Source organism: Leucoraja erinacea, chromosome 28 (assembly GCF_028641065.1).
Source record: "Leucoraja erinacea ecotype New England chromosome 28, Leri_hhj_1, whole genome shotgun sequence".
Lineage (NCBI taxonomy): Eukaryota > Metazoa > Chordata > Chondrichthyes > Rajiformes > Rajidae > Leucoraja > Leucoraja erinaceus.
This window is the reverse complement of record NC_073404.1, coordinates 4,300,511-4,326,188: the sequence shown is the minus strand read 5'-3', so window position 1 is coordinate 4,326,188 and position 25,678 is coordinate 4,300,511. Positions and strand designations below refer to the sequence as shown.

Genomic DNA, 25,678 nt, shown 5'->3' with positions numbered 1-25,678 from the left:
TCCACTGTGCGTTCCAGTGCAGACTGGGCTCCCATCAATCAGCTTGGACGTATCAATCCCTCTGCCACCTCCGTGTCTGAAGAAGGGTCTCGACCCGAAACGTCACCCATTCCTTCTCTCCAGAGATGCTGCCTGTCCCGCTGAGTTACTCCAGCTTTTTGTGTCTATTGTCGGTTTAAACCAGCATCTGCAGTTCCTTCTCACTCATGTTTGGTTTTTAGTTCGGTTCAGTTTAGTTTAGAGATACAGCGCGGAAACAGGACCTTTGGCCCACCGAGTCCGCACCGACCAGCGATTCCTGCATAATTAACGCTATCCTACATCAGAGACAATTTACATTTACACCGAGCTAATTAACCTACAAACCTGCACGTCTTTGGAGTGTGGGAAGAAGCCGAAGATCTCGGAGATAACCCACGCAGGCCAATAGATAATAGACAATAGGTGCAGGAGTCGGCCATTCGGCCCTTCGAGCCAGCACCGCCATTCAATGCGATCATGGCTGATCATCCCCAATCAGTTCCAGCCTTCTCCCCATATCCCCTCTCCGCTATCTTTAAGAGCTCTATCTAACGCTCCCTTGAAAGTATCCAGAGAACCGGCCTCCACCGCCCTCTGAGGCAGAGAATTCCACAGACTCACAACTCTCTGTGAGAAAAAGTGTTTCACGCAGTGAAAAAGGTCACGGGGAGAACGTGCAAACTCTGTTCAGGCAGCACCCATAGTCGGGATCGAACCTGGGTCTCTGGCGCTGTAAGACAGAGGCTCTGCTGCTTGCTTTGTGTAAGTTCGCTGTTGATAAATTCACAGAGAATCTTTTGTGAGCAGATTCATATATCAAAGCCTAAATAGGTCAGCGTGTGATAATTGTGTTGCCTCTCTTCAAGGTGAAGGAAGTTGCTGTCTGAGGCGATGAATTGCTGCTATCAAATGTCACTTGACTTCTGCTACTAGTGACAGGCTCCTGTTGAAACCTCGGCCATTCTTTGCTCACAGTCTTTCTTATTTTTCCTCCCATTCTGCCCTTATTTCACTCTCCCTAATCCAAAGTGGATATTTTAGTGGCAGAGTGTTAGCAGAGCTGCTGCCTCGTGGTGCCAGAGACCCCGGTTCGATCCTGACCTCGGCTGATGTCCGTGTGGAGTTTGCACGTTCTCCCCGTGACTGCGCGGGTTTTGTCCGGCTGCTCCTCCGGTTGACGATTGACTGATTATTAATATTTATCGACGAATCCTGACCCAACTAGTTGGTAAACAACGAGGACCAACCCACAGACATGACCGTGACATTTTAGTGTTGGTTTATTTTAGTTTGGAGATGCAGCGTGGCCCATCGAGTCCTCGCCGACCAGCAATCGCCTGTGCACTAGGTCTATCCTACTAGCGGCAATTTACAGAGGACACTTAACCTACAAACCTGCACGGCTTTGGAGTGTGAGAGGAAACCGGAGCACCCGGAGGAAACCCACGCGGTCACAGGGAGAACGTGTACACTCCGTGCAGACAGCACCCGTGGTCAGGATCGAACCCGGGTCTCTGGCGCCAGGGTCTACCGCTGTATCTTTCAATTAAATTTAGTTCACTTCATACCTCGGACTAGTTTAGTTTGGTTTAGAGAAACAGCGTGGAAACAGGCCCTTCGGCCCACCGAGTCCGCACTGACCAGCGATCCCCGAACATTGACATTATCCTACACTGGGTACAATTTTTAGATTGACCTCCGAACCTGCACCTCTTTGGAGTTTGGGAGGAAACCGAAGATCTCGGGGAAAACCCACTCAGGTCACGGGGAGGACGTACAGACAAGCACCCGAAGCCAGGATCGAACCCGGGTCTTTGGCGCTGTGAGGCAGAAACTCTACCGCTGCGCCACCGTGCCACCCTCTTCTTTGTTTCCCAGTTCCTTGTTTCAACTTTGTAATCTTTTGTTTTTTGGTTAACGAATTAAGCGAGATTTCCCCTGAGTGCTCACAGAAATATATAGAGATGATTAAAATGCTTCAGGTACGCAGAAATCCTTGGCCGTGCACTGTTTCATGGGGCTTATGGTAGAAAAGGAATTTTAGTCAAGGCAGCAATATTTACCCTGTTCATTCTGATAACCCTTACATATCGTGTGAAATCCTAGAAGCACAGAACAGCTTGCATAATTTTCGATTGCTGCATATTGTGCATATTGAAGATATGTGAAAAAAGGACATAAAGTGCTGGGGCAACTCAGCGGGTCAGGCAGCATCTCTGGAGAACGTTTTGGGTCAGGACATCCAGACGTGCGGTTGTAGAGAGGATGTTTCCACTAGTGGGGGCGTCTAGGACTAGAGGTCATACAGTAGCCTCAGAATTATAGGACGTTCTTTCAGGAAGGAGATGAGGAGAATTATTTTGGGTCGGGACCCTTCTTCATGCTGAAAGTAGAGGGGAAAGGGCGGGACAAAGCAGGACCCCGCAAATGATGACCAAGGAAGGGTGGAGCCCACAATGATCCATTGTTGGCTGGGGAAGAGGTGACAATGAAGGGACACAAGGATGTGAACAGTGGAATTAGTAGGATGATTAGGGTGGTGGGGGGGTGGGGGGGGGGGGAGTTAGGGGGGGGGGTGGTGGGGAGAAGGGAAATGCAGGGATTGCTTGCAATTAAATTAATCAATATTCATACCGCTGGGGTGTAAGCTGCCCAAGCAAAATATGACATGCTGTTCCTCCAATTAGTGCGTTTCCTCACTCTGACAGTGGATGGAGAGGTGACGTCTTCAGACTGATTGGAGTCATGCAGCGCAGATAGAGGCCCTTCAGGCCAGCTTGGCCATTATGGTGGGGAGGGGGTGAAGATGGAGGAGAGGTGGGGGCAGGCCAATCCTGGCGAGTGATAGGTGGATACAGGTGAGGGCGAATTTTTAATAGGCAGATGGTTGGACAAAGGCCAGATATGAAGAGGCGAAAATTCCCGGGATGGCGGGACTGTCATATGCTGAGAGAATGGAGCGACTGGACTTGTACACTCTGAGAGGATATCTCATTGAAACATAGAAGATTGTTAAGGGTTTGGACACGCTATTGGCAGGAAACATGTTCCCGATGTTGGGGGAGTCCAGAACCAGGGGCCACCATTTAGGAATTATTTAAGTAAGCCATTTAGAACGCAGACAAGGAAACACTTTTTCTCACAGAGAGTAGTGAGTCTGTGGAATTCTCTGCCTCAGAGGGCGGTGGAGGCAGGTTCTCTGGATGCTTTCAAGCGAGAGCTAGATGGGTGTCTTAAAAATAGTGGAGTCAGGGGATATGGGGAGAAGGCAGGAACGGGGTACTGATTGGGGATGATCAGCCATGATCACATTGAATGGTGGTGCTGGCTCGAAGGGCCGGATGGCCTACTCCAGCACCTATTGTCTATTGAAAAATGTGATCTAAGGGCCGAAGTGGAGTGAATTGTGAAGCCAGAGGAGGGAATGTGGTGGGAGGGGCTTTCGGGGAGGATGACCTTCCATCTTAAGGTTAGGGAGAGACCTCCTGTGACAGAGTGGAGCTGGACATCTCGAGGAATGCTGAGGAATAGAGGGCTAAAGTTACTGGAACGGAATAAGAAGCGTTTAAGAAACGAGTTGCCACAGTAACTTGGCTTCACGACAAAGCATGGCTTCTGTGTTTGCACTTTGCGCATTTGATCCAATGGGAGCAGTGAACAGCTCGGGCCCTAGAGGGCGGCACGGTGGCGCAGCGGTAGAGTTGCTGCCTTACAGCGCCAGAGACCCAGGTTCGATCCTGACCACGGGTGCTGTCTGTGCGGAGTTTGCACACTCTCCCCGTGATCGCGTGGGTTTTCTCCGGGTGCTCCGGTTTCCTCCCACACTCCAAAGATGTACAGGTTTGTCCCTGCTCCAATTTCTCAGTAAAAGGATTAGAATCCGCTCAGTGTTTTTATATTTAGCTGGAACAATACCTCATGCCAAGAAGCAGTCCTGAACTCAAGGAAAGATTACATTGGATGCTATCGTATTAAGTACGTAGGTTAATTGGCTTAGGTAAAATTGCAAATTGTCCCTAGTGTATAGGATAGTGTTAGTGTACGGGGTGATCGCTGGTCAGCACGGACCTGGTGGGCCGAAGGGCCTGTTTCCGCTCTGTATCTCTAAAGTCTAAAAAGTAAACGGCTAAAGTCTAAAGGTTGAAGGGGAGACAAGAAAATGTAGTTACCTAAAATTGTACAATTCAATGTTAGAATCATTTTTGATTCAAAAGGTACAACATGGAAACAGGCCCTTCGGCCCTCCGTGTTCATGCCGACCCTTCATCACCTGTTCACATTAGTTCTATGTTATCCCGCATTTTGTTTAACCCAGTGGGCACAAGCGGAAACTCTTACTAGGATTAACCCAGGAGAGTGGATGTGGACAGGATGTTTCCACTAGTGGGAGAGTCTAGGACTAGAGGTCACAGCCTCAGAATTAAAGGATGTTCTTTTAGGAAGGAGATGAGGAGAAATGTCTTTAGTCAGAGGTCGGTGAATTTGTGGAATTTTTTGCCACAGAAGGCTGTGGAGGCCAAGTCAGTGGATATTTTTCAAACAGAGATACATAGATTCTTGATAAGTACGGGAGTCGGGGGTTATGGGGAGAAGGCAGGCGTATGGGGCTATGATGGAGAGATAGATCAGCCATGATTGAATGGCGGATCACACTAACACTATCCTACACACTGCAGGGACAATTTCAATTTTACCCAGCCAATTGGTCTACAAACCAGTTATTGTTCCTTTAAAACCATCAGGGAAGTGTACCATGAATCCACGTTGAGGAAGGGTGCAGCATAGCAACAGGCCCTTCGGCCCGCCGAGTCCATGCCGACCATTGATCACCCGTTCTACTAGTTCTATGTTATCCCACTGTCTCATCCACTCCCTACACACTGGGGGGGGGCAATTTTGTAGGATCCAATCGACCTACAACCTGAGTTAACCTAACGGCTATGGGATGTGGGAGGAAACCGGAGCACCCAGAGGAAACCCACACGGTCACAGGGAGAACGTGCAAACTCCACACTGGCAGACAGTAGCCAGGTGAGGATGGAACCCGGATCTCTGGCGCTGTGAGGCAGCAGCTCTACCAGCTGTGCCACGATACGACCCACTTGTTAGTTATTGTGAAAGTTATGAGTTGCATCGCTGAGACTAATCGATGACGAGGTTTCTCCCTGGACTCTGTTATGTAATTTCACTGCTGGGTACTGTTTTTCCAGGTATAATTGGATCAGCACCATCATCTGGGGGATAGTGGATGTTTCATTGTTGTCTCTTCCCTCCGTTCAACTTGTGCAGAGAAGCATTAAAATCTACCACACACGGCTCCAGTGAACCAGATTAAAGGGCCTGTCCCACTGTACGAGGTAATTCAAGAGCTCTCCCGAGTTTAAAAATCAATCAAACTCGTGGTAAGTACGTAGAATGTACGTAGCGGCTACATCGGAGCTCGTAGACGTCTCCTAGCGGCTCGTAACGCTAACGGCACGTACTCTGGAAACGCGGAAACTCGTGACGTTTTTTCAGTACAGTGAGAAATGTCCACGAGAGCCCCGAGTACCTATAAAGTGGCCATTACCGTATTTCTCCGAGTTCGAATCAGGGGAAACTCGGGAGAACTCTTGAATTATCTCGTACAGTGCGACAGGCCCTTCACACTCGCTTAAGGCGGCACGGTGGCACAGCGGTAGAGTTGCTGCCTCACAGCGCCAGAGACCCCGGTTCCATCCTGACTACGGTTGCTGCCTGCACAGAGTTTGTACGTTCTCCCCGTGACCTGCGTGGGTTGTCCCTGGGTGCCCTGCTTTCCTCCCACACTCCAAAGGCGTACGGGTTTGGAGGTTAATTGGCTTCGGTAAAATTGTAAAATGTCCCTAGTGTGTGGGATTCTGTTAGTCTGCAGGGTGATCGCTGGTCGGTGCGGTCTCAATGGGGCCTGTCTCTGCGCTGTGTCTCTAAACAAAAATAAAACATCTTTGAATACCTCAGTAGGGTTGGGGGTGGGGGAAAGAGAATCTTAAAGTGCTTTGCAGACGAAAGTCACAAGGGTAGATGAAACAGCAGCAAGATCCATCAATCAGCAGTGGGGTGCAGAGCAGGTGATGGGATTCAATACTGTCGACAAGGGGTTGTATTGCCATGGGCACCAACACGGTGGCGCAGTGGTACAGTTGCTGCCTTGCAGCGCTTGCAGCGCCGGAGACCCAGGTTCGATCCCGACTACGGGTGCTGTCTGTGCGGAGTTTGCTCGTTCTCCCCGTGACCGCGTAGGTTTTCTTCGGTTTCCTCCCACACTCCAACGCCGTGCAGGTTTGTAGGTTACTTGGCTTGGTGTATGTGTAAATTGCCCCTAGTGCGTGTGTAGGGTAATGTTAATCTGCGGGGATCGCTGGTGGGCCGAAGGGCCCGTTTCCGTGCTGTATCTCTAAACTAAACTAAACCGGCTATAGTTCATGTTCATAAAGTACAGGAGCAGGAGGAGCTCTTTGTGTGACAGGGTCGCGGGTGTACGGAACGAGTTGCCGGAGGACGTAGTTCAGGCAGGTACTATCACAACGTTTAAGAAACATTTAGGCAGGTACATGGATAGGACAGGTTTAGAGGGATGTGGGCCAAACGCAGGTGGGGGGGACTAGTGTGGATTGGACATGATGGTCGGTGTGGGCAAGTTGGGCCGAAGGGCCTGTTTCCACCCTGTGGGACTCTATGATTACCTCCCAAGGCTCAATGTTTCCCGCACCGCAGCAAGCTCTGCAGGAAAATCCGTGCTCCTGGTACGTAACCTACCCATTCAGGTGAACAGCGGGAGATTCTCTTACCTGACGGGTCATGTTTTGACGACTTTTCTGTCAGCTCACATGTGAGTTCTGCAAAATACAGGCAAGAGCAGAGATCAGACCGCCTGATTCCCACAGGAGTCAAATAAAATGTCTTTGGACTGACTGTCTTTACTTACTTACCTTACTGCCAAGAGACCTTATAGTCACATGTGGGAAAGAACTGCAGTTGCTGGTTTAAATCAAAGATTAGACCAAGTGGGACCAGTTGGGTCCCGTCCCCTCAACGCGCGGCTGCAGGGGGTGGGGGCAGTCTGTGGTGTCACACACACACACACACACACACACACACACACACACACACTAACTACCCCCACCCCCACACACACACACACGCACTAACCACTCCCATTGATATTATATTCATATTATTCATTCACTCCTAACTACCCCCCCCCCCCACACACACACACACCCCGCCCTATCACACTCACACACACACACACACACTACCCCCCACTGGCAGGCGTGGCTAGATAGCCCCCAACTCGAGGCGTGGCTAGCGGGTAGACGGAGAGGCAGGCACAGAGAGGGACACAGAGGGACGGGGGGGGAGGAGGGGGGGGAGGGGGAGGGGGGGGGGGGGGGCGTGAGGCGGGCGGGGGGAGGGGGGGGGGGGGGGGGGGGGGGTAATAGCCGGGAGGGAGCAGCGGAGGGTGGGAGATGCGGGAGGCGAGCAGCGTTAATTGCAAGACGGCAGGCAGGCACATAGATCTATTGTGATGTCATCAGCGAAACAAGCCAGGTTGTGGACTCAGCCCCGCCTCCGGGGATTTTATTCTCCTCGCCCCAGTGATTGACAGCGGGTGCCGGAAGGGGCGTTACCTTCATGGCGACTGACAGGCGATAAGACCAATCTGCTGATCTCACGATTTTTAAAATTTTTAACTTTTGTAAGTTTTGCAGGTACAGCAGGCAGTGAAGAAAGCAAATGGCATGTTGGCCTTTATAGCAAGAGGAATTGAATATAGGAGCAAAGAGGTCCTTCTGCAGTTGTACAGAACACTAGTGGGACCACACCTGGAGTATTGTGTGCATTTTAGGTTCCCTAATTTGAGGAAGAACATTCTTGCTATTGAGGGAGTGCAGCGTAGATTTACAAGGTTAATTCCCGGGATGGCGGGACTGTCATATGCTGAGGGAATTGAGCAGCTGGGCTAATACGCTCTGGAATTTAGAAAGATGAGAGGGGATCTCATTGAAACATATAAGATTGTTAAGGGCTTGGACATGCTAGAGGCAGGAAACATGTTCCCGATGTTGGGGGAGTCCAGAACCAGGGTCCACAGTTTAAGAATAAGGAGTAAGCCATTTAGAACGGAGACAAGGAAACACTTTTTCCTCACAGAGAGGGGTGAGTCTGTGGAATTCTCTGCCTCAGAGGGCGGTGGAGGCCGGTTCTCTGGATGCTTTCAAGAGAGAGCTAGATAGGGCTTTTAAAAATAGCGGAGTCAGGGGATATGGGGAGAAGGCAGGAACGGGGTACTGATTGGGGATGATCAGCCATGATGACATTGAATGGCGGTGCTGACTCGAAGGGCAGAATGGCCTACTCCTGCACCTATTGTCTATTGTCTAATATTCCACCGATCGGAACAAAACCTGGTGCGCTTGGAGCAGAGGAAAACGGTGAGTAAGGTGGCGAAAAATCCTAGCAATATAAGGTTCCGTTTTTGTGCAAATTTAAAAAAAAACGCAAATTGGAAGAGGACAAGATGAGAGTTTTAGTAATACCTGTACTTTCGATTGACACAAAATGCTGGAGTAACTCAGTGGGACAGGCAGCATCACAGGAGAGAAGGAAGGTGACGTTTCAGGTTGAGACCCTCCAGCATTTTGTGTCGACCCTGTATTTACATCTTCTTCAATGTTACTGGCATAGGGTGACTATGTCCACCATTTAAGGCTTTCTTCTTGAGTTAAAAATCTAAATCGAGGCATAATTACTTGTTTGAAACAGTGAACACAGTTCCTGAGAGCATGCAATGCCATTTTGTGGGAGTGATCAACTTGAGAAAACAAAAGAGATGAGATGGGTCAGGTAATTTCATGTTCATAAGTTCTAGGCGCAGAATTAGGCCATTCGGCCCATCAAGTCTATTCCGCCATTCAATCGTGGCTGATCTATCTTTTCCTCCCAACCCCATTCTCCTGCCTTCTGCCCGTAACCCCTGACAACCGAGAGCAAGTAAGTTCATGACCTCACAGCCGAGTTCCATTTGACAGTATTCCTGAAGAAAGTCGAATATTCAGATTCAGATTCAATTTTAATTGTCATTGTCAGTGTACAGTACAGAGACAACGAAATGCAATATGTTCCAAAAACTGCAAGAAAGATTTCATGGCCTGCAATTATTTGAACTGAATGAGCCGAGTTTAGTTTATAGCCAGGTGAACTGAGGCACGGTGGAAAGCTTTGGTTGTGTGCTATCCACAGTGTACAGATACATGACCAAGGGAATATCTTTCAGTGCAAGATGAAGTCCAGTAAAGTTAGATTGAAGATAGTCCGAGGATCCCCTATGAGGTGGATAGAAGCTCGGGACCACGTTCCAGTTGATGATAGAATTGTTAAATGAACCAATTTGTCAGATTAAAATGTTACCATTTTGTTCTAGCAGCTGAATTAGGCCATTCGGCCCATCAAGTCTGCTCCGCCATTCAATCACGACTGATCTATCTTTCCCTCTCAACCCCATGCTCCTGCCTTCTCCCCTTCACCTCTAACACCCGCTCTAATCAAGAATCTATCTCTGCCTTTAGAATATCAAATTGATGGCCTCCACAGCCTTTTGTGGCAATGAATTCCACACTTTTACTTTGGCTGGTTGGTCGATACAGCATGGAAACAGGCCCTTCGGCCCATCGAGTCCACGCCGACCATTGATCGCCTGTTCGCAAAGTGCCGGAGTAACTCAGCGGGTCAGGCAGCATCACTGGGGAACATGGATAGGTGACGTTTCGGGTCGGGGGAAGAACGCTGGAAGAGTGGTGAGGGTGGGACAAAGCCTGGTGAGTGATAGGTGCATAGACCTGTCTGAAGAAGTGTCTCGACCCGAAACGTCACCCATTCCTTTTCTCCGGAGATGCTGCCTGACCCGCTGAGTTATTCCAATATTTTGTGTCTATCTTCAAATGATAGGTGGATGGGGGGGGGGTGGGGGGGGGTTATTTGGCAGTTGGGTGGACAAAGGCCAGAGATGAAAAGGAGACATAAGGGTGTGAGATAAAAAGAGAAGTGACGTGAAATGTGAAGCCGGAGGAAAGGATGGGGGACGGCGTGGGGTTTGGGGGACTAGTCTTCTTTATCTCCTTATTTTAATTTAGTTTAGTTTAGTTTAGAGAGACAGCGCGGAAACAGGCCCTTCGGCCCACTGGGTCCGCACCGACCAGCGATCCCCGCACATTATCCTACGCACACTAGCGACAATTTTTACATTTACCAAGCCAATTAACCTACAAACCTGTACGTCTTTGGAGTGTGGGAGGAAACCGAAGATCTCGGGGAAAACCCACGCAGGTCACGGGGAGAACGTACAAACTCCGTACAGACAGCACCCGTAGTCGGGATCGAACCCGGGTCTCCGGTGTTGCATGCGCGGTAAGCCAGCAACTCTACCGCTGCGCCACCGTGGCCGCCCTATGATTTTCTATCATTTTTCTATCTTCTTGCTCTATTGAACAGTATTGCGAATCACTCTGATTCAATGAACGTTCAACGGTGATATTCCTCACAGTGTAGGAAGACTGCCGAGGAAAATGACATGGGGGTTCATGCGATAGGAACAGAATTAGGCCATTCAGCCCATCGAGTCTACTCCGCCATTCAATCATGGCTGATCTATCTCTCCCTCTCAACCCCATTCTCCTGCCTTCTCCCCATAACCTCTGACTCCCGTAAGCAAATACATTCAGGTACTTTACAGAAAAATTATCGTACCGCTATGTTTGAGTGTTCCTGAACCAAGTAACACATGTTCCAAAAACTGCAAGAACATTTTCATGGCCTGTAATTATTTAAACTAAATGGTAGTTTACCGAGGTACAGTGAAAAGCTTTTGTTGCGTGCTAACCATTCAGCGGAAAGGCAATACATGGTTACAATTGAGCCGCCCACAGAGTACAGATACATGGTGAAGGGAATTACGTGAATAAAGGTAAAATCCAGTAAAGTCCGATCAAAGATAGTCCCAGGGTCTCCAATGAGATAGAAGCTCAGGACCGCTCTCTAGTTGTTGATGTAGTTAAATTAACCACCACTAGATGAAAATGTCGCAGTTTTGTTAAACCAATTCATACGTTATTGGAACAGAATTAGACTATTCAGCCCATCAAGTCTACTCCGCCATTCAATCATGGCTGATCTATCTTTCCCTCTTAACCCCATTCTCCTGCCTTCTCCCCATGACCCTTGACCCGATTGCTGGCCGTCTTAAAGGGGCAGTGACATGCTCTCAACGAAATATGTGTGGAATGAGTATCTTTGACCCTCTTCCCAATCAACCCCTCCCCCCTCCCAGAACCTCTCCCTCAAAATAAAAAGTGCAGAGAATATTTATGAGGATGTTGCCAGGCCTGGGTTATAGGGAGAGGTTGGTCAGGCTAGGACTCTATTCCTGGGAGTGCAGGAGGATGAGGGGTGATCTTATAGAGGTGTATAACATCATGAGGGGAATAGCTTTAAGGTGAATGTAACAAGGCTTTTACCCAGGGTAGGGGAATCATGAATCTCAGGGCATTGGTTTAAGGTGAAGGGGGAAAGATTTTATAGGAATTTGAGGGGTATGTTTTTCACACAAAAGATGGTGGGTGTGTGGAACTACCTCCATAATCAATGGCGAGGCACACCCTGGTCACTCTCTCTTCTCCCCTCTCCCATTGGGCAAAAGGTACAGAAGTGTGAAAACGCACACCTCCAGATTCAGGGACACTTTCTTCCCAGCTGTTATCAGGCAAGTGGACCATCCCACCAACAACTAGAGGGCAGTCCTGAGCTACTATCTACCTTATTGTATACCCTTGGAGTATCATTGATTGGGCTTTATCTTGCACCAAACGTAATTCATGATATACCCTTTATCCTGTATCTATACACTGTGGATGACTCGATTGTAATCATGTATAGTCATTCCGCTGTCTGGTTAGCACGCAACAAAAGCTTTTCACTGTACCTCGGTACACGTGACAATAAAGTAAACTCAAATTCAACTCAAACTCTTTCAGCAGCTCGTTCCATCCACCTACCTACCACCCTCTGTGTGAAAGGTTGCCCCTCGGGTTCCTTAAGTCTAAAATGGCAATGTGTTGTATCGGCATGTTCTGATCCAGGCCTCGCATCTTCTTGCTCTGGTCTCTGCTCCTCACAACACTTGCCGAGCCATGCCGCAGGTAATTAAATAATTGCTTCAAAGGAGTTTCATAATCAATAACATTGATCATTTTTATGAGGTGTAAAAGTCATTCATCTTGGTCTTGTTGATGAAGCTTTCCCTCGTGTGGACAGAGTCATAGAGTGATACAGCGCGGAAACAGGCCCTTCGACCCAACTTGCCCACACCGGCCAACATATCCCATCTACACTAGTTCCACCTGCCTGCGTTTGGCCCACATCCCCCTAAACCAGTCCTATCCATGTACCTGTCTAAATGTTTCTTAGACATTGCGATAGTCCCAGCCTCAACTACCTCCTCCGGCAGCTCATTCCATACACCCACCACCCTTTGTGTGAAAAAAGTTACCGATCAGGTTCCTATAAATCTTGCCCCCCCCCCCCCCACCAAGAGACTGCGTCTACCCGACCTATACATCTCATCTAGTTTGACACATTATCTTGATGCATTACAAGTAATGGTTTCTCACTTTTAGTTTTAATTTTTAGATTTAACAAAGCTTTTCACTAACTCAGTATACATTTACTGTAGAGATACAGCGTGAAAAAAGGCCCTTCGGCCGTCTGGGTTCGTGCTGACCCATACACTAGTTTTATGCTACGCACTAAGGACGATTTACTAGAGCCTATTAACCGATAAACCCGCACATCTTTGGAGTGTGGGAGGAAGCCGAAGGAAACTCGCGCAGGAGAACGTAAAACTCCTTACAGACAGCACCCGCAGTCAGGATTGAGCCCGGGTCTCTTTCTCTACCGCTGTGCCATCGTTCAGAGAGTGACGGCTTCACCACCCACATTGCTGAATTACGATGAGCTGCTCTTTCTCGGCCGATTACACACTTCATGTGAACGGTGATTTCATGTGAACGTTTGCGGAGCTCGGATGCGGCTGCTGGACTTGCCATCATCCGGCGGAGTCCCAACATCGAAAGCCTGGATCGCCTCAACGCAGAGGGAGACGAGGAGGGAAGAAACAAGGACTTTAAGACTTTTGCCTTCCATCACAGTGAGGAGGTGCCTTGTAGACTCACTCTGGTGGATGTTAAATTGTGTTAAGTGTGCGTTTTGTTATTTTATTCTATGTTATGACTGCAAGGTATACAATTTTGTTCAGACTGAAATGTCTGAATGACAATAAATGATACTTTACTTTACTTTTATTTAGATTTGAGGGGAACGAGGACTTCGTGCACGACTCCCGATTCCACCGTGCTCCCTCATCGGAGGTGGTAGTTCTTCTAACAGCGTAAAACAAGGCACAGTACAGCCCAAGTTCAGGCCCTTTGGCCCACAAAATCTGTGCTGACCATGATGCCAGGATAACACTCTTATGTGCTTGCATATAAGTAAGTAAGTTTATTGGCCAAGTATTCACATACAAGGAATTTGCCTTGGTGCTCCGCCCACATGTAACAACATGACATACAGTGACAGTTACGAATGACTCAGAAAACACTAAACATTAATAATAATAAAACATTAATGATAAAACACCATTGATCAAGCATGTGAACCAACAAAATACCAGATCAGAGGGAGGCTACAGATTTTTGGCTGTTGAGTAGAGCAACTACTCGTGGATAAAAACTGTTTTTATGTCTGGCTGTGGCAGCTTTGACAGTCCGGAGTCGCCTTCCAGGAATATAATCCATATTCCTCCATTCCCTGCAGATCCATGTGCCTATCGAAAACTCTCTTGAATGTTCCTGCCATCCCCGTGACCTTGTGGGTTTTCTCCGGGTGCTTCTGTTTCCTCCCACATTCCAGAAGGCGCGTAGGTTTGTAGGTTAATTAGCTTCTGTAAATACTGTAAATTGTCCCTAGTATACGGGGACTAATTGCGGGGGGACAGGGCGGAAACTGGCTAGTCGGCACGGACTCAGTTTCCGCCCTGTTTGTCTAAGGTCTAAAGTCCCTTTGGCCCACTGAGTCCATGCCAACCATGGATCAGCAGTTCACACGAGATCTATGTTTTCCCACTTTCTCATCCACTCACCACACACATTAGGCGCAATTTACAGAGATAAAAGTCTAAAGTCTGGAAAATGTCCCCCAGAGAACGGCAAAAAGCTTTTATGAATCATGTTCTGTTCCTGGCATGGCAAAGGCAGGCTGAGCCATTTACCAGATTTCCTACACTGATGCAACACTTTATTTAACCGTGTAAACTCTATTGATTTGAGGGAAAAAGCCAATACAAGTCTGGTTCACTTGACAAGGCAGGAGGGTCGGGTCTGGTTGAAATATACAGCCTGGAAACAGGCCCTTCGGCCCACCGAGTCCACGCCGACCATCGATCACCCGCCCACACTAGTTCTATATTATTCCACTTTCACATCCACTCCCTGCACGCTAGGGGCCAATTTACAGAGACCAATTTACAGAGGCCTACAGAACCTGGACGTCTTTGGAGTGTGGGAGGAAATCCATGTAGTCACAGAGAGAACGTGCAAACTCCGCACAGACAGCATCCGGAGGTCAGGATCGACACCCGGGTCTCTGACGCTGTGAGGCAGCGGCTCCACCCGCTGCGCTGTTGTGCCGCCATCTTATAATGTAGACGATTATTGAGCCCAGATCTCTCTCTGCCTGCGTTGAGGTTTTCCACGCACAGGGAGGCAATGATTCACCCACAGGCTTCAGGACACTCGCCTCGTGCACCCTCATTATGGGCGGCACAGTGGCGCAGCGGGTAGAGCTGCTGCCTCACAGTGCCAGAGACCCGCGTTCGATCCTGACCTCGGGTGATGTCTGTGTGTAGACTTTGCACGTTCTCCCTGAGACTGCGTGGGTTTCCTCCGGGTGCTCCGGTTTCCTCCCACATCCCAAAGACGTTAAGGTTTACAGGATAATTGGCCCCCTGCAAATTGCCCCGAGTGTGCAGAGAGTGGATGAGAAAGTGGGATAACACTAGAACTTGTAATTTTAGTTTAGAGATACAACGCGGAAACAGGCCCTTCGGCCCACAGAGTCCGCGCCGCCCAGCGTCCACCCCGTACACTAACACTATCCTGCACACACCAGGGACAATTTACAATTTTATTAAACCGGTTAGCCTTCAAACCTGCACATATTCGGAGTGTGGGAGGAAACCGGAGCGCCCGGAGAAAACCCACGCAGGTCACAGGGAGAATGTACAAACTCCGTGCAGACAGCACCCGTAGTCAGGATCGAACCAGGGTCTCTGCCGCTGTGAGGCAGCAACTCTACCGCTGCGCCACCGTACCGCCTTCGGGTTAATGGGAGATTAAAGTGGGGTTCATTTAAGATTAGTGTCAATGAGTTGTTGATGTTGGGCCCAGATTGGGAGGACCGACGGAACTGCGTATGGTCTGTATCTCTCTGTACTGTGTAACTGCAGCATGCGGCAGAACGAACTCATGTTATCATGTATCTCAACCTGCACTGCACTGGAAGTGTTATAAAGCTGGCAGCAGGGAAAGGCAATGATGCATTCCAGTCACAGGCCGCCTCATAAACCAGAGGGGACCGATAATCATCGGCTGACTTCCCTCCTCTCAACAAAGGGCGGATATTGCTCAGCCTCAGCTGATGAAAATCTCAATGGCCGATTCACACATGCGTCAGCTCAAGGTGAGTTACGAGAGTTTGTGAGGACAGTGCGGAGGGATGCTGGTGTTGAAATTCAGCCCATGTCTGCTCAATGCTGAGGGTGCTGCTGCACAATTGGTGCAATCAACAACTTTACTTTAGGAAGGAACTGCAGATAGACGCAAAAAGCTGGACTTGAGAGCAGCGGTAGAGTTGCTGCCTCACAGCGCCCGACACCCGGGTTCATAGAAACATAGAAATTAGGTGCAGGAGTAGGCCATTCGGCCCTTCGAGCCTGCACCGCCATTCAATATGATCATGGCTGATCATCCAACTCAGTATCCCATACCTGCCTTCTCTCCATACCCCCTGATCCCCTTAGCCACAAGGGCCACATCTAACTCCCTCTTAAATATAGCCAATGAACTGGCCTCAACTACCCTCTGTGGCAGAGAGTTCCAGAGATTCACCACACTCTGTGTGAAAAAAGTTCTTCTCATCTCGGTTTTAAAGGATTTCCCCCTTATCCTTAAGCTGTGACCCCTTGTCCTGGACTTCCCCAACATCGGGAACAATCTTCCTGCATCTAGCCTGTTCAACCCCTTAAGAATTTTGTAAGTTTCTATAAGATCCCCTCTCAATCTTCTAAATTCTAGAGAGTATAAACCAAGTCTATCCAGTCTTTCTTCATAAGACAGTCCTGAAATCCCAGGAATCAGTCTGGTGAACCGTCTCTGCACTCCATCTATGGCAATAATGTCCTTCCTCAGATTTGGAGACCAAAACTGTACGCAATACTCCAGGTGTGGTCTCACCAAGACCCTGTACAACTGCAGTAGAACCTCCCTGCTCCTATACTCAAATCCTTTTGCAATGAAAGCCAACATACCATTCGTGTCTGTATTTGCGTTCGATCCTGACCATGGGCGCTGTCTGTATGGAGTTCAGACGTACAGGTTTGTAGTCTAATTGGCTTGGTGTAAATTGTGAATTTTCCCCAGAGTGTGTAGGGTAGTGTAAGTGTGCGGGGATTGCAGGTCGCTGTGGACTCGGTGGGCCGAATGGCCTGTTTCCGCGCTATACCTCTAAACTAAACTAGAAACTAAACTCAGCGGGTCAGACAGCAGCTCTGGATGGAACAAATGGGTGATGTTTCGGTTCGAGACCTTTCTTCAGATTGAGAGTCAGGAGAAAGGCAGCCACAGAGATAAGGAAGGGTAAGGTGTGAAAACGAGAGATCAAAGGGGGCAAAGTTCAAGGAAAATGTAGAATAGGTAATTGTTAGCTGAGGGGAAGGTGACAACGAGGCTTACAATCCCGGGGAAAAAAAAATATTTTCAACCAATATATTCAATCTATAAATTCCCCTCAAGATTTTACACACTTCTCCAAGATCACCCTCAGCCTCCTGCACTCCAAGGACTAAAGTACTGCCCTGCACAACCTCTCCCTGTAGCTCAGGCCCTTGAGTCCTGGCATCATCCTTGTAAATCTTCTCTGCGTTCTTTGCATCTTAATGGCATCTTTCCCGAGCAGGTTGTCAAAAACTGGTCTCAACACTCTGCTTGCAGCCTCGCCAACGTCTTGTACAACTGGATCGACTGGGTTTATGTTCACTGGAATTTACAAGGATGAGAGGTATTCATAGAAACATATAAAATTCTGAAGGGATTGGACAGGCTGGATGCAGGAAAAAAATTTCACCACGTTGGGAGAGTCCAGAACTGGGGGTCACAGTTTAAGAATAAGGGGTAGGCTATTTAGGACTGGGAGGAGAAAAAATATTTTCACCCAGAGAGTTGTGAATCTGTGGAATTCTCTGCCACAGAGGGCAGTGGAGGCCAATTCACTGGATGTTTTCAAGAGAGAGTTAGATATTGTTCTTAAGGCTTAGGGAATCAAGGGATATGGGGAGAAAGCAGGAACGGGGTACTGATTCTGGATGATCAGCCATGATAATATTGAATGACGGTGCTGGCTTGATGGGCCGAATGGACAACTCCCGCACCTATTTCCTATGTTTCTATATCCAAAAGACTGTACTCGATTTCCTGACTGATGAAGGTCAACATGCCAAAAGTCTTCGTTACCACCCAATCTAACTGTGACGCCATCTTTAGGGGACATGCATTTGTACTCCTGGAGCCCTCTGGTCTAGTCATTGAGTCATTCAGCATGGAAACAGGCCCTTCGGCCCAACTTGCCCACACCGACCAACATGTCCCAGCTACACTAGTCCTACCTGCCTGCGTTTGGCTCATATCCCTCTGCACCTATCCTATCCATGTGCCCATATAAATGTTTCTTAAACGTTACGATAATACCTGCTTTCTTAAACATCGCGATAACACTAATCATGAAATTCCTGCCCTGGTTTGACTTCCCAAAATGTTAACACCTCACACTTCTCCAAATTAAACTCTGTTTGCCATTCCTCAGCCCGTTTTCCCCAACTGACCAAGTAATTAAACTCGGGGATGAGGAAACTTAGCTTAAGTATTTATTTTATACTTGGCGTGGACTCAATAAGCTCCCACATTGCCTCAAGTTTCTAACATTCTCTGACAAAGTAATGTCGATATAATTATACACTGACACAAAGCTCCCTGTACACTTCCAATGCTAAAACATATTGACTGCTGAATATTTTCCAGAAGTGATCGATTACTTCAGGAATGACACTGTGAGCAAATTCAGGCCCCATGTCTGAGGAAGGATGTGCTGCCTCTAGAGAGGGTTCAGAGGAGGTTTACAAGAATGATTCCAGGAATGAGTGGGTTAGCATATGATGGGCGTTTGACGGCACTGGGCCTCTACTCGCTGGAGTTTAGAAGGTTGAAGGTGGATCTCACTGAAACCTACAGAATAATGAAAGGCATAGATAGAGTGGATGTGGAGAGGATGTTTCCACTGGTGGGAGAGTCTAGGACCAGAGGCCACAGACTCGGAATTAAAGGGCGATCTTTTAGAAGGGAGGCGAGGAGGAGCTACTTTAGTCACAGGGTAGTTAATCTGTGGAACTCAGAACCCTGCTTCAGAGCCAATCAGTGGATGTTTTTAAAGCAAAGAAAGACAAATTCTTGATAAGAACGGGTGTCAAGGGTTATGGGGAAAAGGCAGGAAAATGGGATTAGGAGGCAGAGATCAGTCATGATTGAATGGCGGATTGGATTCGATGGGCCGAATGGCCTAATCCTACCTTGTGAACATGTGACACGTTGTGGGCAGTGGGGAGTCAATAGTTGGCCAGGCACATGTTACATATCCTAGCACACGTGACATCATACCCTGGTCACTGGCGAGCAGAGCACCAGGCTTTTCCTGGCAAGTGGGGCCAGGCGCTAGGCCCGACACGCCCACCGTGTACCCTGAACTCGGCCCTCGAAGGGACCCGCGCCACGAGAGCGAGGAGGAACCCGTGAGCAACTGTCGGAGAGAGAGAGAGAGGGGGGCGTCGGAAAGCGGAGCAGTAGATAGATCTGTTTGGTCAACTTTTGTAACGTTGTCAACATCAAACTCTTCTGTACTGCCTAGGTGAGGTCTTACCGGGTTGTATGCAAAACAAGGCATTCGCTGCACCTAGCTACTGGTGACTATAACATATCATTGAATCAGACTTGTGCAGAGGTTACAGGCTGGCATGATCAAAGGATGAAATGGATTAAAACTGGAGAATGGTATTTAGAGTCACGGAGTCTTACAGCACGGAGACAGGCTCTTAGTCCAATTCATCCTTGCCATTCAAGATGCCCATCCAAATCCCATTTTCCCAAGGAATTATGTACTTGACCGAGATCCCTCTGCTCTGCCACGTGCCACAGGACTCTACTGTTCACTGCCTAGGTCCTGCCCTGGTTTGACTTCCAAAAAATGGAACCTATCACACTTATCCAGTTAGTCACATTTTACTCATAGAGTGATACAGCGTGGAAACAGGCCCTTCGGCCCAACTTGCCCACACCGACCAACATATCCCATCTACACGTTCCTGCCTTTGGTCCACATCCCTCTAAACTTGTCCGACCTGTTTAAGAAAGAACTGCAGATGCTGGAAAAAGAAAGGAAGTACCACGTCCCACTGTCTCCGCCTACTTCATTTCTTCCCCCCCCACCTACCGACATCAGTCTGAAGAAGGGTCTCCACCCAAAACGTCGCCAATTCCTTGTCTCCATAGATGCTGCCGCACCCACTGAGTTTCAGTAGACAATAGGTGCAGGAGTAGGCCATTCAGCCCTTCGAGCTAGCACCGCCATTCAATGTGATCATGGCTGATCATCCCCAATCAGTACCCTGTTCCTGCCTTCTCCCCATATATTCCCTGACTCCGCTATCTTTAAGAGCCATGTCTAGCTCTCTCTTGAAAGCATCCAGAGAACCGGCCTCCACTGCCCTCTGAGGCAGAGAATTCCACAGACTCACAACTCTCTGTGTGAAAAAGAGATGAGTGAGTTTCTCCAGCATTTTTTGTCTACCTATCCATGTACCTGTCTAAATGTTTTGTTCAACATTATGATAGACTCTGCTTCAACTGCCTGCTCTGGCAACTCTTTCCAAACACCCACCAACCCGCTGTGTGAAAGAGTTATCCCTCAGATTCCTATTAAAGCTTTTGCCCCTTCACCTTAAACCCGTGCCCTCTGGTTCTCTATTCTCCTACTCTGGGCAAGAGGCTCATTTGTCTACCCTATCTATTCCTCTCATGATTGTATACACCTCTATAAGATCACCCCCCATCCTCCTGCGCTCCAAGGAATAGAGTCCCAGCCTACTCAACCTCTCCCTATAACTCAAACCCTCGAGTCCTTGTAATTCGGCCCTGTTCCCTTTCAAACCTGACAACATCTTTTGTAGAACACAATACTCTAAATGCGGCCTCGTCAATGTTTGACATAATTGCAACATGACCTCCTAACGTCTACACTCAAGCCTCTCAATAAATGTGCCAAAAGCCTTTTTGACCACCCTATCCAAAAATGCAACACCCACTGTGGGTGACGTTTCGGGACGAGACCTTTCTTCAGACCCCAAAACCTCCACCGGGTGGCGCCAGCAATGGCTGCCTCGCCGACAGTCAGTCTGTCCATTTCTTCTCTGTTGTTTTATAATACATGTTAAATGTATGTTTTCTTTAGCTTGTTTTATGTGGGGGGTGGGGTTGGGGGAAACTTTTTTTTCGCACCTCGACGGAGATGGGATTTTATTTTCCCGTGTCGTATCTCCGTCCGCACTGTGGCCTAACATCGAGGAGCTGGCGGGCTTTTGACCTCGCAGCTCAAAAACCGCCGAGCCTGCGGACTTTCGCAGCTCCAGATCGCCGGGAGCCTGCGGACTTTCGAACCGCGTGAAGCTCTAACAGCGACTGTCCCGACCTCTTCGAGACTTTTTCGACCTGACCGCTGTGGTGGATGTTTATCTTCAATCGCCCCAACGGATGGGTTCGATGAGCTGCACCCCGACCGCGGGTCAGCTGGTCAGCTGCTCCTGGAGGTAAAATCGGAAAGAGAGAAGTAGATTTCTCTGTTGCTTTTTGCCTTCCATCACAGTGAGGAAAGTGGGGAATCGCTGTGGTGGATGTTTATCTTAACTTTTATGTTGTTGTGCGTCTTGGTGCTTTTATTAGCATGGCTGTTCGAATATCACTGCACCTTAATTGATACATGTGACAATAAAAGACCTTTGAAACCTTTGAAAACGTCACCCATTCCTTCTCTCCAGAGATGCCGCCTGTCCCGCTGAGTTACTCCAGCATTTTGGATACATGCACGGAATCTTCCACCTAGGCTAAACTCAACCTCAAGCTCTGGGGAAATCTGTGCTTCCAAGAAAGTTCTCTGATTTCAGCCAGTGAGTACAGCAGGCTCTCAAAGTCACCAGATTCTCAAGGTAGTGCGATGATAATGAGAAACACAGAGCACAGTATGAGGTAAGCTGCCCGTAAGTTATTGACTGAAATCGAGTACAGGCAGGAATGAGCCGAGAAGCCAGAAGCAATGCTGATTCAGTGCGGCATTGCCAAGCAGCAATGCTTCCAGTACATCTCCTTTCCACTGAGGGTCACGAGTAGAGTTTAGTTTAGTGACAATAGACAATAGGTGCAGGAGTAGGCCATTTGGCCCTTCGTGCCAGCACCGCCATTCAATGTGATCATGGCTGATCATCCCCAATCAGTACCCCGTTCCTGCCTTCTCCCCATATTCCCTGACTCCGCTATTTTTAAGAACTCTATCTAGCTCTCTCTTGAAAACATCCAGAGAACCGGCCTCCACCGCCCTCCGAGGCAGATAATTCCACAGACTCACCCCTCTCTGTGAGAAAAAGTGTTTCCCCGTCTCCGTTCTAAATGGCTTATTCCTTATTCTTAAACTGTGGCCCCTGGTTCTGGTCTCCCTCAACACCGGGAACGTGTTTCCTGCCTCTAGCGTGTCCAAACCCTTAACAATCTTATATGTTTCAATGAGATGCCCCTCTCATCCTTCTAAACTCCAGAGTGTACAAGCCCAGCTGCTCCATTCTCTCAGCATATGACAGTCCCGCCATCCTGGGAATTAACCTTGTAACCTAGTGTAGAGATACAGCGCGGAAACAGGCCCTTCGGCCCACCGAGTCCGCACCGACCAGCGATCCCCGTACACTAACACTACCCTACACACCGGGGACAATCTTACATTCACACCAAGCCAATTAAACCTACAAGCCTGTACGTCTTTGGAGTGTGGGAGAAACTGAAGATCTTGGAGAAAACCCACGCAGGTCACGGGGAGAATGTACAAGTTCTGTACAGACAGCGCCCGTAGTCAGGGTCAAACCCGGGTATGTGGCGCCGCAAGGCCGCAACTCTGCCGCTGCGCCACCGTGCCACCCCACGCGCAACAATGTGAATCCTTCAGGGACGGATGGATTCAATGACGTCACTGGGCTGTAAACCCTGTTATCAGTCGCTGTGAGGGAGCGGGAACACTATAACTGAGGGGAACTGCTTCAAGTTTATTATTGTCACATGTACTGAGTTAAAGCTTTATTTTATATGCTATCCAAACAGATCACATTTAGTTCATACATTCTAGGAGCAGAATTCGGCCATTCGGCCCATCAAGTCTACTCCGCCATTCAATCACGGCTGATCTATCTCTCCCTCTCAAACCCATTCTCCCGCCTTCTCCCCGTAACCCCTGACACCCAGCGATCCCCACACATTAACACTATCCTATACCCACTAGAGACAATTTTGACATTTACCAAGCCAAATAACCTACAAACCTGTACGTCTTTGGAGTGCGGAAGGAAGATCTCGGAGACAACCCACGCGATCACGGGGTGAACATACAAACTCCATACAGACAGCACCCGTAGTCGGGATCGAACCCGGGTCTCCGGCGTTGCATTCGCTGTAAGGCAGCAACTCTACCGCTGCGCCACCGTGAATTTAATAATCCTGAACAACTAACAGGAATTCGGAACCGTCACAAACTATCAAGGCTATTCTTGCAGGAAGGAACAGCAGATGCCGATTTATACTGAAGAGAGACACAAAGTGCTGGAGTAAATCATCAGCTCAGATAGTATCTCTGGAGAAAAAGATGGGTGACGTTTCGGGTTGGGACCCTTCTTCAAGGCTATTGATTCCGTTATTCAATTTAATTCCAATCATTGCATAAATACAGCAATACAGTAAATTGTTCAGGATTATTAAATTCACGGTACGGTGTGGAAACAGGCCCTTTGGCCCACCGTGTCCGTGCCGACCAACAATCATCCCTTAAGGGCCTGTCCCACTTGGGTGTCATTTGCGCGTCACGCAAGTGGCTCCCGAAGATTTTGTGAATCCCAAACTCCTGAGGCGCCGCGCGCAACCGCCGTCACTGCCTACGTCACCACGCCTCACCAAGTGTCGTGACGGGTAAATGATATCGCGTAAATGACGCGCAGATGACGCCCAAGTGGGACAGGCCCTCGACACTAGATCTATCGTACAAATTAGGGGCAATTTACAGAGGCCAATTAACGTGAAACCCACGCGGTCACGGGGAGAAAGTACAAACTCCGTACAGACTGCACCCGTAGTCGGGATCGAACCCGGGTTTGTGGCGCTGTGAGGCAGCAACTCTATCGCTGCGCCACTGTGCTACAACTGAGTCTGAGAGAAATGGACGGATGAATTAGATAGTTTAAGAAGGAACTGCAGATGCTGGAGAATCGAAGTTACACAAAAAAGCTGGAGAAACTCAGCGGGTGCAGCAGCATCTATGGAGCGAAGGAAATAGGCAACGTTTCGGGCCGAAACCCTTCTTCAGACTCAGGATGAATTAGAGAGACTAGTTCAAACCCAAACACAAGGGAATTAAAACAAAATATATTCTGAAATTAAAAAAGGGTAGTATGTGTAATGGAGACTACTGGACCTGTTATTAACAACACAACAGTTCAACAACATCCTTCAGGAGAGGAAAGCTGCCATTTTTATCCCAGCCCATCAAGGCGTGACTCTAAACTACCGTTTGAAATGGCAATATCGGGATATCAGCATCACAGCACGGTTTGGGAACAGCTCCGTCCAAGACCGCAAGAAATAGCAGAGAATTGTGGACGCAGCCCAGACCGTCACACAAACCAACCTCCCTTCCATTGACTCCATCTACACCTCACGCTGCCTCGGCAACGACGAGTCGCACCCTGGCCACTGCCTCTTCTAACCTCTCCCATTGCGCAAGGTGTGAAAACGCACACCTCCAGATTCAGGGACAGTGCCTTCCCAGCTGTTATCAGGCGATTGAACCATCCTACCAACAACTAGAGACTGGTCCTGAGCCGCTATTTACCTCCATGGAGACCCTCGTACAATCTTTGATCGGGACTTTATCTTGCACGAAACGCGATTCACATAATTCACATAAATCCTGTATCTGAACGCTGTTTCAGCTCAATGGTAATCATGTATTGTCTCTCCGCTGAATTGGTAGCACGCAACTAAAGCTTTTCACTGTACCTCGGTACACGTGACAATAATCTAAACTAACTAAGCAGCCAACTAACGCCATTAAACCCTGGTCATGCTCTCATTTCACTCCTACCATCAGGAGGAAAACAGTGACCACCTGGTTGACATACAAAGGCTGGCAGTATCATGGAGCCGTGATGGAGGCCATCGACACAAACCCGGCTGACCTCTGCAGCTCCGACCCACTGCCGCCGCCAGGTCCACGGACATTTACGGCCAAGCTGAGACAAACATGTTGTAAACAATTTGGAGCTGAAAGGATACAAGATGGCATCTAAATCGTGGAGGCTCCCCAATAGGGACTCAGTGTGGTCTACAATCTTACACTTAGTATGGTTGTGCCAAATGCATAACAGGATTAGCACTGAACTGTCGACAAAAAAATAATTTCATTGTTATTAGGGGCAAGAGATAATAAAGTAACATTGAACAATTTAGGGCAGTCACGGTGGCGCAGTGGTAGAGTTGCTGCCTTACATGCACTTGCAGCGCAAGAGACGGAGACGGGTTCGATCCCGACTACGGGCGCTGTCTGTACTGAGTTTGTCCGTTCTCCCCATGACCCGCGTGGGTTTTCAGATCTTCAGTTTCCTCCCACACTCCAAAGACGTACAGGTTTGTAGGTTAATTGTCTTGGGCTTGTATACTTGGTGTAAGTGTAAATTGTCACTAGTGTGTGTAGGATCGTGCTAATGTGTGGGGATCAGTGGTCGGCACGGACTCGGTGGGCCGAAGGGCCTGTTTCTGCACTGTATCTCTAAACTAAAAAAAACTGAGCTTTGTCCAAACAACCATCTGGCTCGGAACACAACAAAAACCTCTGAAAAAAGGTGCCGACCCGAAACGTCACCCATTCCTTTGCTCCATAGATGCTGCCTCACCCGCTGGGTTTC

At 48.6% G+C, this 25,678-nt stretch overlaps 1 protein-coding gene across 1 annotated transcript in view; it reads right to left on the bottom strand.

Annotated features, from left to right (window-relative positions):
- ccdc92ba (coiled-coil domain containing 92Ba) overlaps window positions 1–25,678 on the bottom strand; it is a 47,389-nt gene that overhangs the window by 4,170 nt on the left and 17,541 nt on the right. The window contains exon 3 of the mRNA XM_055657555.1: window positions 6,831–6,878. Within this exon, the coding sequence (XP_055513530.1) occupies window positions 6,831–6,878 (48 nt within the window). The remainder of the gene's footprint in view (window positions 1–6,830; window positions 6,879–25,678) is intronic.